The sequence below is a fragment of the Corythoichthys intestinalis genome, chromosome 1, assembly GCF_030265065.1.
Source record: "Corythoichthys intestinalis isolate RoL2023-P3 chromosome 1, ASM3026506v1, whole genome shotgun sequence".
In the NCBI taxonomy this organism is placed as follows: domain Eukaryota; kingdom Metazoa; phylum Chordata; class Actinopteri; order Syngnathiformes; family Syngnathidae; genus Corythoichthys; species Corythoichthys intestinalis.
In genome coordinates, this window is record NC_080395.1 from 83,101,826 (window position 1) to 83,114,345 (window position 12,520).

The 12,520-nt window shown below is 41.4% G+C and overlaps 1 protein-coding gene across 1 annotated transcript in view; it reads left to right on the top strand.

Annotated features, from left to right (window-relative positions):
* Positions 1 to 12,520, top strand: part of LOC130912634 (zinc finger protein basonuclin-1-like) — a 55,186-nt gene that overhangs the window by 24,694 nt on the left and 17,972 nt on the right. The window contains exons 3-4 of the mRNA XM_057830756.1: positions 812 to 1,047; positions 2,825 to 4,719. Of these exons, the coding sequence (XP_057686739.1) occupies positions 812 to 1,047; positions 2,825 to 4,719 (2,131 nt within the window). The remainder of the gene's footprint in view (positions 1 to 811; positions 1,048 to 2,824; positions 4,720 to 12,520) is intronic.

Consider the following 12,520-nt stretch of genomic DNA (forward strand, 5'->3'; position numbering starts at 1 on the left):
GAGATGCTCAACTTCATTGGAATGTTCCTCATGCCATTCTTTAACAATATGTTCAATGATTATGAGGCCAAAATGTTAGGTGTATTTGGTCCAACCCCTGTACCTTGGAAAATCATACCTCACATAGGTACGGGGGAAGTAACATAATTTTTAGAAGTGATATAATCTCTTTATCTCTCTCTTTGTGAGATGTTGCCAAAAAAGTGCTCTTTTTAATGGATTTCATGTGAATATTGCTTAATTTGACTGGGGGGGGGGGCTATTCATAGTGTGTCAACTTACATTATCACAATATTATGACTTAATAAAAGCACGTCTGCCTCACGGTTCTGAGATCAAGGGTTGAATCTCGGGTTCCGTCCATCCTGTGTGGAGTTTGCATGCTCTCCTGCATGGGTTTTCCATGGGTGCTTCAGTACCCTCCCACATCCCAAAAACATGCATGGTAGGCTTATTGAAGAATCCAAATTGTCCATAGGTATGAGTGTGTGCATGAATCGTTGTCTCCTTGTGCCCTGCAGTTGGCTGGCAACCAATTCAGTGTTTACACCGCCTCCTGCACATAGTTGGCTGGGATAGGGTCTAACACCCCCTGAGACCCTTGTGTGGGTGAACGGCACGGAATCAAGAAAAGAAATGATGCCTATCCAAATTTGGGGCTTGTTTAGTCTTGAGGTCACCATATACTACTGCTATTATAATTAAAATGATAAAAACATTTATTTTCGATCATCGCTCCTTTTTGTTGTTAATGTGATATTATTTTACACTGCATTGTAAAGTCATCCCAAATTTTGTGCATATGTTCTAGCTCTGAGTAAATTGAAGGTACACCACATGTATCACAACAGCCAGGTGGAGATTGTGCATTCCGATGTGGTGTTTGACATCTGCAGCCTGATGCTATATGGAACCCATGCTATTCCAGTGCGCCTGAAGATCCTCTTGGACCGGCTGTTTTCCGTTCTCAAGCAGGAAGAGGTTATCAAAATTCTCAATGCACTTGAATGGACACTACAGGACTACATCCGAGGATACATACTTCAGGTAAATGAGGGCGGGTGATGGGTCAACTTCCCCACATAGATGTATTTGTGGTTACCTTAAATAAGTACACATGCACACAACACCAACTTGGACTTGAATCATGGTGAAAAGCTTCCCAATTTTTTTTTTTTAAATGATTTTGTCTGTTACTAAAATAATCAGTACACATTTATCATAGTTCATAGAGGTGCGTTGTGTCATTATTTTTACATAATTATCAGCATTTCTTTTCTTCACACACACACAAGCACCCACGCACACACACACACACACACACAGGAATATTCATATATATAGTGGAGAGCAGAAGTATTTGCACCACTTGTGATTTCGCAAGTACACCCACTTAGAAAATAGGTAGAGGTTTGAAATTTCAATCATAGAAACATTTCCACTTTTAGAGACATAATCTAAAAAAAAATACATAACTCACATTGTATGATTTTTATTCATTTATTTGTAAATTAATGGGGTTCATAAGTATTTGTACCCCTGTGAAAATCAGTGCTAATAATTAGTTCTTATTTGCAATTACAGAGGTCAGAAGCTTTCTGTAGTTTTTCACCAGGTTTTCACATTCCTCTACACAAATCTTCTCTAGATCTGTCTGGTTTTTGGGCTGTCGTTGATCAACACAAAGTTTCAGCTCCATCCAAAGATTTTCTATTTGATTGAGGTCTGGAGACTCGCTGGGCCAATCCGAACCTTGACATGCTTTTTACGCAGCCACTCCTTAGTCAACTTGGCTGTGTGCTTCGGATCATTTTAATGTTGGAAGATACAGCCACGACTCATCTTTAAGTCCCTGACTGAGGGAAGGAGGTTGTTGCTCAAAATCTGACAATACATTTCACCAATCATCCTTTGCTTTACGCAATACAGTCGTCCTGTCCCCTTTGCCAAAAAGCAGCCCCAATGCATGAGGTTTCTACTCCCCTACTTCACAGTGGGGATGGTGTTCTTGGGACTCATACTTCTTTTTCCTCTGCACACGATGAGTAAAGTTTGCACCAAAAAGTTATACTGTGGTCTCATCTGACCACATGACTTTCTCCCATGACCCCTCTGCATCATTCAGATGGTCCCTGGTAAACTTCAGAAGGGGCCTTCACATGTACTGGCTTCAACATATGAACCTTCTGAGCAGTGCGTGATTTTAACCTATTGCACCATAGTGTTCTACTGACTGGTCTTTGAACCTGTGCATCCAGTTCTCTTCAGGTCATTCAACAGCTCCTGCCATGTAGTTCTAGGCTGAGCCCTCACTTTTCTCATCATAAGTGATGTCCTACACTGAGCCCCAGTCCGAGGTAGATTATCAGTCATGTTTATCTTTTTCTATTTCCTAGCAATTCCTGCAACTGTTGATTTATTCTCACCAAGCTGCTTTCCAATTGTCCCATATCCTTATCCAGCTTGTGTAGCTCTACAATTATTTTTCTGGTGTGTTTCGAAAGCTCTTTGGTCTTGGCCATGGTAGCAGTTGGATTATGACTGACTGTGGGGTACACAACTGACAATATTGAGCTTAAACGGATGGTGGGTGGGTGGTTATTCATGGGGTAAAGGTGGACTTTTTTAAAGGTAGACTGACAACTCCTTAAGTGTCATAATTATTGCTGATTGTCAGGGGAACAAATATTTATGAACCCCAGTAAATTACAAATACATTATTAAAAAAAAAAAAATCAAGTAATATGTACTGTAGTACTCCATGGTACTTTCCGATTGGGAAAAGGACAACAAATGACAAAAACTTTCCTCTGTTTGTTGATAGGATGTAGCAGGGAAGGTACTGGACCGTTGGGCCATTATGACGTATGAGGAGGAGATTGCAACACTACAACAGTTCCTGCGCTTTGGTGAGACCAAGTCTATAGTTGAGGTCATGGCTCTACAAGACAGACAGGGACAAGCAGTACTAGTTCCCAGCACTCGGACCATCTCAGATATTCGCAATTTCATTGAGCGTAACAGTCCATGCCCTACGGCTGTGTCTACAATCAAAGAAGAGAAGCAGAATGGCGAGAACATGCACCACTTTGAGAACTTAATTAATAGCATGGCATTCATAGTACCTTTCCAGCTGTTGAGCTCTGTTCCAGCCCCATTTCTTGGCTCCCCTGCCAGTTTAAGCCATCAGCGTCAGCAAATATACAAGGAGTACTGCCACAGGTCAGTAGATCATCAGAGTCAGAGGCAAGTGGATCAAGACCAGAATAGTCATGCAAGTCAAAACCCACCGTGTTCAACAGACATCAGCCATATCGATGCCCACTCTGTAATATGCAGTGAGGATCAAGACAAATCAATAGAATGTATTTCCTGGACAAAAATGGTTGAGACAGAAGATTTTTTAACAAGTGACAACTGCTCTGATGTCCCCATGACCTCTGACTCTACTCAATTTTCACCTTCTTCTAAGCTGCACAATCGAAGGAGTGGAGTGGGGATTTTAGTAAGCAGTGGAAGTGGAGGATCTCTGAAAAAGAGTCGTGTATTTTGCAATGCTTGTGAGAAGACATTCTATGACAAAGGTACACTAAAAATCCACTATAACGCAGTTCACCTGAAGATTAAGCATAAGTGTACAATCGAAGGATGCAACATGGTGTTTAGCTCATTGCGAAGTCGCAACCGCCACAGTGCCAATCCCAATCCACGACTCCACATGCCCATGAATCGCAACAATCGAGACAGAGACATACGGTATAGCATGCATACCTATGAGCGTCCTGCAGAGACACCCTCTGGCTTTGACACATCCATTTCAATCTGCTCTGCAGAAAGCCATAAGTCGGTTCCAAGTGCTTTCCAAGGTATGAGCCAGAGCGGACTTCTCTTTCCTAACCTAAAGACAGTACAGCCGGTCCTGCCTTTTTACCGCAGTCCTGTTACACCAGCAGAGCTTGTAAGTACCCCAGGGACGCAACCCTCGCCTTCTCTAATAGCATCCTCAACGTCTGTAAAACTGGCCGCTGTTCCTGAGCCCCTACCCCAATCAAAAAAAAAATCCCGAAAGTCAAACACGCCAATAAAGATAGAAAAGGAAATGGTAGCGAGAGATGATCAAGTTGATCAAGAGAGTCATTTAGAAGAGGACATTCTTTCATGGGAGGGAGACTATGAAGAATGTGAAGGTCACAGAGCAGAAGGACAAATGTGTTTTGTAACAAATAAGATGAAGACCCAAGAGAAAACTAGGTATTTTGATGAAGTGCGAGAAAGGAAAGGTAGCAAGTCTTTGTTGGACCATTCTATTGGAATGTTAACGGGAGAGCACAAAGATGACATCACACAGAAGGTAGAAACAGTCACCACCATTACCTCTCATTTAAAAAACAAGTTGATCAAAAGCCTTCGGGACAACCAATCTGCTAGTCAGGAATGCTGTTTTAATGAGGAGAGTGATAGCAAAGAGTGTCAAAATGCACTACAAGGAGCTGATCACTTTTCAAAGTTACAGTGGAGAGAGCAGAGGATGACCGACAGGAATGGTTTTCAACTCTCAGACGACCAAAAAAAGGAAGGCTCTCAGGCCAATGAAAACTCAAGTCCCTCAGATCTTGACCTGAAAGCTGACCAGTTTCACGACTATGAAACCACTTTTAAGAACCACGACAAAGTGAACGGCTGTCCTGCCACATTTTCCTCACGCGGGAGCCGAGATAGGTGAGATGCTGAGGCATGTATGTTGTTTCAATGTATTAAAGTAAATGGAGATAGATTGGGTCTATGAATTGTTATAGAATGAGGTGGTGCAATTCCGTGGCTTTATGGGTCCACAATTGTTAAATGCACACATTAAAGCATTTGACCCAGCCACAAGGCATGTAGCTCATACATTAATGATTTTTTTTTTTTTAGGTTAAACATTCAGTAATGTGTTTTTTAAACCACCGATAGAGAAAATAGTAGTTCTCAAAGTATAAATGTTAGTATGAGTTAAAATAATTAGATATTAAAACCCCTCTTGATGTTTTTGTTTTTATAAAATTTGTAAAATTAGTTTAACTAGTAGGTCGCCATTGCTGTTGGCACCGCAAAGCGCTGTGGGCGGCGCTGCCGGGCTTTCAAAATATGACTGTCGTGCAGGGGTCGGGAACCTATGGCTCGCTCGTGAGCCAGATATGGCTCTTTGACGGCTGCATCTGAATAGACTAGACTAGACTAGACTAGACTAGACTAGACTAGACTAGACTAGACTAGACTAGACTAGACTAGACTAGACTAGACTAGACTGGACTACAATAGAACTGTCAGCAAAACATTGTCAACAACGAAATTTGACTTGGCACTCCAGTATAAAAATATGAATTGAAAATACTTAGGAAAATACTGTATATACAAGTTTTTGTGACAAAACATTAAATTTCTGCATTTTAGACACTACTAACATTCACTCATCGTCTGCTCGCCATTACGAATCCATCTGCAGTCATACATAAACATACTTAAAGTGCATGTGACACGAAAAAGCATGTTTATTTCATAATACACGCGATATTTTTTGCTCCTGAATGAATAGGACCGCTTGGATGTGTGTGGAAGCGATCGCTATATTTATTCAGTTTTTTTAATCCCACGCCATGAAAATGAGTGACTTCCGGCTTCGGTCTTGCATTGAGGAGGAGGGCGCTGTGACGTGTACGGATGAAGGTGTCCTCTTCACTATACAGCTGTACTGTTGTGCAAGAGGACTAAGGATTCAGCTGATTTTGCGGATTAATACGTTTATTTTTCGCATTACGCCAGTCAAACGGCTGCAGAAAAATCTTGCAGTATGAGGGAGAGGCGTGTGCGCCTTTTTGGAATTTCAAAAGGTTCCCATTCACAGTGGATATTGGCCAAAACAAGCCCTACTACTGTGGTACCATTGGACTTACGAGGAAGTGAGTAAAAGTCTTGTTTTGTATTATATCAAATACGAATACAGCGATTACAAAGTAAATACTACAAACTTTCTTTAAATAAAGTACTACTTAGGTTTGATCATTGATAGGCATGTAAAAAGCTCTCCTCATGCAAATTAGCTGCACGTTAGCTGCACAACAACTGGATCCGCCCTCCGGCGGTGAACGAGCTGTAAATTGCTCTCCGCCGGGTGGTTAGCCGATCCGCGAAGACAATCGACAACTCAGTCGTCATGTCAAATAATCCGGGCTAGTTATTTGTGATTTTCCGCTTCGAAGACTTTGAAACACCACTCGGTTCGGGTTAGCATGTCGGCCAGCTGTCACGCCTCTTGGTTTGTTTACATTCTCCGAAGCCGGGGAAGGGAAATGACATATGTCCGATTTAGGTGTCATAAAATATCGTTCGGAAGGTGCGACAATAAAGGTGAAGTTGACAGTTTTGACCATTATGGAGTAATTTTGCCATGTCGTCCTGAATAAGTGCATTTTTATTATTTCATATTCCATTTAGCACAAGACTGTTATTTGTCATGACCATGTCATTTATTAAGCAATTGGGGAAAAATACGTGGATAAAAAGAATATCCTGTAAAAATACTGGAGTAAAGAGACAGAAACAATGACATTTTGCGGCTCTCTTCGTCGCGTTTTCTTTGTTCTGAATAATTCCCCCTCAATGGGCTGAATAGTAAAACCGATGAGCCCAGTCTCCCGCTGACGTCATCCACCTGTTGGGGACGCTAGAGCCTTATAATGGTAGGCGTGGCTGACCGGCAGATTAAAAGACTAATTTATTGTCATCTGGGCTATGCTAAATTGTTGTATATAATCGAATCATCTCAAAATATGATTCTAATTCACATAATAATGCTCTTTAAGACTTTTTTTCTCCTGTCGTATGCTCTTTAACGATTAACATATTTTGAACTATATTAACACACAGTACACATAACAATCATCCTAAAATAAAGTAATCCACTAATATACACAGTCCAATTATACTCTTTTTCTCACCTGAAACCAGAAAAAAATACTTTTAACAACAACGTCCGTCTCGCATTGCTGCACAGATGGCTCATTTCTTATTCGCTCTAAAATGCACACTTATCACTCATGCACGCCAAGAAGTGAACGCTGCCCCCTGCTGGTTTAAAACCGTAAGTACAATATTGTCTTTTCAGGCTGAAACTTGTGTGTATATTTTCCACAAACACAACGAAATCAGATGAAACAGTTTCTCTGTGGACACAACAAAATATTAAAATAACTATTTTAATATTATTTAATTATTATTTATTATTTAATTTAATTATTATTTATATGAGCTATTAAAATGAATTCAGAGACTTATTGTACTTTAAAAGTGTTGAAATTACATAAAATGCACATATTACTTGTATTTTTAGTTTGAAACATATTGTATGGCTCTCACAGAATTACATTTAAAATATGTGGTGTTCATGGCTCAGCCAAAAAGGTTCCCGATCCCTGCGCTAGTGACATGAACACGTCATCTGTTCATCCCTTTAAATTTGAATCTGAGATGAACATTAATGAACAGGTCAAGACTGTTGATATTTCACAAAATGAGCATCAAAAGCAAAATGAACAGGAAAGATGGGATGAGACATGAATAGACAAAACCAGGGTGGAATGTTTTGAACATTCAATAGACACTCTGGGTTCACAAGAACACGAGCTTCATTTCTCTCGAACATGCCACAGTCTCATCAACCACATTTTCTCTCATCAAAGTCTTTTTCTCACACCCAAAGATCCTCAAGAGATCTTGAGTGTGCATTTCAAGTAACATAGGAATTTCCATATATTACACTGGTGTTCTGCCAAAATGTCCTACACCGGTGAAATATCTACAAGAGGCGAATTTGACACCTTGAGTACTACCGTGCGCTTTCATCTTATTTTGTATAGATGCATAGAGGCAGAATGTACTAAAAATGTCTTAGGAAGATACTTAAACTTAATAACATGAAATAAGGGGGATTTAAATACGACTAATAATAAATAAGACTAATGTGGTCAACAGCTCAACAATCTGCTTTATAGCTACCACAAGAAAACAATTTACAAAAGAATGAGAGGGAAACACATGCAAAAGGTATTTTGAGGCAATGAAAAAGTAATATAGGCTGTCTTGGGACCATGGAAAAAGTGCTTAGGAAATGAATTTCGTTCCATTAAACTGGATCTACACAGTCAATGTATTTTTTCATAGCCAAATCTCTTCTTGACTCTGGGTTAAAAGGTCTACTCAGAATATTTCTCCAAACCTCGTCACCAGCCACAGATGTATCTTAATGTGAATACACAAAAACAAAAATCTTGTGCTGCTGTTTTTGCTTGTTTTAAGTGCTATATTAATTCTGGAAACACAAAATTTCTATCAAATGTCATCAACACATCTAACAAATATTTGAAGTATTGGTGCCTTAGTGTACACATAGGCAAATTCAGAGTGAGAAATGTAGCTAATTTCTTAATGCAAATGGTTCAATATAAGTGATTTGCACCCAGCACAATGTAATATATATTAAATTTAGCGAAAAGCTTATATATTAGAAACATCATAAACTACTATGTAATAAAAGTAGGGCTGCAGCTATTGAATATTTTAGTAGTCGATTAATCGATGAGCTAGTTAGTTAGATTATTTGAGTAATCGGATAAGGAACATAAAAATTTAAAATACCTGAGCTGAGCCTCAAACGGTATAAAAAAACAAAAAAATTGGGATTTATGTCCAACAAAAGAACATTTGGCTAACTTACATAGCAAAAGGCTGCTAGCTTAAATGCTATAAAACGCTAATGTTTTGTTTTTTTTTTGTTTTTTTTTTACACAATGCTCTTAACAAATGGTTCATGACACATATTCCCACAAAAAACAACTAAATATACCTATAAATTACTTTAAGAATGCATTAAAAAACATTAGGCCAAACAAAAACTTAGCTTATGTTGGTCTTAACAAGGAGCAGCTGGATTTAGTCACATAAAATGAGGCAGACTAGAGGGCAGTGTATCCACCCAAATCAATTAAACTAAATGCAAACACTTTCAAAACAAACCATTACAACCCCACTTTAATTAAACGAGTACTCAAAGCAGAAAAAATTAATTCGAATATTTTTTTCTAATCGAATACTCGAGTTAATTGATTAATCGTTGCAGCACTAAATGAAAGACATAAAAAATGAACATCAAGATCGTAAATGGCTGAAAATCAACCGAATTGCCACCACACACTCCTAATTCTGAATCATGGCAAAAATTTAATAAGACAAAAAAATAAATACACAAAAGGTTTGAATCATTCACAAGTATAGTATAGCACATTTATTCAAATATGGCAGCGTGTCTGAATATAGATTATTACACATTCAAATATTTAAAAAAAAGATAAAGCACTGTACATTATGACATTGTGTGAATATTACTCCTCAATATCACTTTCAATCTGTCCTCTGTTTCTTTTGAAACATTCTCACATGCTTGGCACTGACATAAATCTGTACAAGACAGTTCTGCTGACATACACGAACATCCTTCCGTTTCACGTTTGGTCGCCTTGCAACTCCAGTGGACTACTTGCAAAAAACTTTCAGGGGTAGGATTCGTAGTCATCCATGTCACTGCCAACTGCCCCTCCCTAATGTGCCACCCATTCAAAATGGGTGAAGGAAGGGGCACACATTTTGTCATAAAATGTTTCATAATTGCTGCTTGGTAGTTTGCTCTCCTGCAGTGTTGGAGTTCTGGCAAGGCCATACAGAAAGATTTGTATCATGCATCATTTACATTCTTGGCAGACTGGCCATACAGGTGTCACACATATTTACTTATTTAAATTCAATTCAATTTGTATAGCCCTCAATCACAACAGAGGTCTCAAAGGGCTTTACAGAGGCAGTATGATACACAATTAGAAATGAAGCAACAAAGATGAATAGATACAGTTCAAGTCCTGGGTATCCCCTATCCTTAAGACCCTCCATGCCGGCAAGGAAAAACTCCAAAAACTCCAGAGTCAATTGGGAGAAAAATGAGAAACCTTGGGGAGTACCACAGTCAGGAGAGATCCACTCCCAGGACGGATAGACAGGAACCCCAGAACGGCTAATGGGAATTAGCAAGCGAAATTGTAGTCCGTAAAAATACAGTGGAGTAAAGGAGCAAGAAGAGGTCCCTCTGGTCAGATGAGACGGGGGTAGCGTGTTAAATGTCTGTAGTTCAAGTTTAAAATCTCTGCACAGCTTTGTAACCCAGTCAGATATTCGTCTTTATGAAATGCAACAGAATTTTTTTTTTTTGCCTTTGCAATATAAGGCACTGGTCGAGTCACAACCTGTAAATGTATGGATGCCAATAAGTACTGAACACACACTAGTGCCAAGAGCTGCTGAGACCTTAAAGACATCAACAATCCACCTTCTATTGCCTATTTCTGTAGGTGCTGTAGAATCTTTCTGCAGACTTACAGCATTGATCCTGCCTGAAACACAAAAAAAAATACAAGGAAAATTGAGTATGTGCATGTGCATGCACATGTGTTTTTAATTAAAATATGCGCACACAATTTAAATTGATAACAATTAACCTTGTAGTATTTTACTTTTTTTGTTTACAAGAATCATGGGGAGACACATTATATTTTAGTTACCTGTATTCTGAACCATCAAGATCCTCTTGGTCCTTCACTATGTCCACAAATATCTTTTGTAGCTTGTCCATTCGCAGCACTTCCTGGTCAACTATAATCCTTTGACGGATGGCGGTCCATCCATCCATCCATTATCTTCCGCTTAGTCCGGGGTCGGGTCGCGGGGGCAGCAGCTTTAGCAGGGAAGCCCAGACTTCCCTCTCCCCAGCCACTTCAGCCAGCTCCTCCGGCGGGATTCCAAGGCGTTCCCAGGCCAGCCGAGCGACATAGTCTCTCCAGCGTGTCCTGGGTCCAGCGTGTCCTCCTACCGGTGGGACATGCCCGGAACACCTCTCCAGGGAGGTGTCCAGGAGGCATCCGAACCAAATGCCCGAGCCACCTCAACTGGCTCCTCTCAACGCGGAGGAGTAGCGGCTCGACACCAAGCCCCTCCCGGATGACCGAGCTTCTCACCCTATCTCTAAGGGAGAGCCCGGACACCCTGCGGAGGAAACTCATTTCGGCCGCTTGTATCCGGGATCTTGTTCTTTCGGTCACGACCCACAGCTCGCTACCATAGGTGAGGGTAGGAACGTAGATCGACCGGTAAATCGAGAGCTTCGCCTTTTGGCTCAGCTCCTTCTTCACCACAACGGACCAGTGCAGAGTCCGCATCACTGCAGACGCTGCACCGATCCGCCTGTCAATCTCCCGCTCCCTCCTACCCTCACTCGTGAACAAGACCCCAAGATACTTGAACTCCTTCACTTGGGGCAGGATCTCATCCCCGACCCGGAGAGGGCACTCCACCCTGTTCCGGCTGAGGACCATGGTCTCGGATTTGGAGGTGCTGATCTTCATCCCAACCGCTTCACACTCGGCCGCGAACCGCCCCAGTGAGAGTTGGAGGTCACGGCTTGATGAAGCCAACAGCACCACATCATCTGCAAAAAGCAGAGATGCAATGCTGAGGCCACCAAACCGGACACCCTCAACGCTTCGGCTGCGCCTAGAAATTCTGTCCATAAAAATTATGAACAGAATCGGTGACAAAGGGCAGCCTTGGCGGAGTCCAATCCTCACTGGGAACGAATTCGACTTACTGCCGGCAATGCGGACCAGACTCTGACACCGGTCGTACAGGGACCGAACAGCCCTTACCAGGGGGCTCGGTACCCCGTACTCCCGGAGCACCCTCCACAGGACTCCCCTAGGCACACGGTCGAACGCCTTCTCCAAATCCACAAAACACATGTGGACTGGTTGGGCGAACTCCCATGCACCCTCGAGGACCCTGCCGAGGGTGTAGAGCTGGTCCACTGTTCCACGGCCGGGACGAAAACCACACTGCTCCTCCTGAATCCGAGATTCGACTTCCCGACGGACCCTCCTCTCCAGCACCCCTGAATAGACTTTACCGGGGAGGCTGAGGAGTGTGATCCCTCTATAATTGGAACACACCCTCCGGTCCCCCTTTTTAAAAAGGGGGACCACCACCCCGGTCTGCCAATCCAGAGGCACTGTCCCCGATGTCCACGCAATGTTGTAGAGGCGTGTCAGCCATGACAGCCCCACAACATCCAGAGCCTTTAGGAACTCCGGGCGGATCTCATCTACCCCTGGGGCCTTAGTTTAGTTTAGTTTAGTTTAGTTTATTCACACATCGTATCATGGTACACACATGAACATGGTCATATATACAAGCAATTCATCTGACAAGATGTATGAAAGGGACACTCCGAATAAGCTATTTAAAGCTTTTAGTAGGGGCCCAGTCAAACAACACACACTCATTCATACACATACATGCAATTAACTATGGGAAATTTCAAAATTCTGATTACATCGGATTTGACATGTGATACCTTAGGAATGTTATTCAAAGACAGCATATTAAA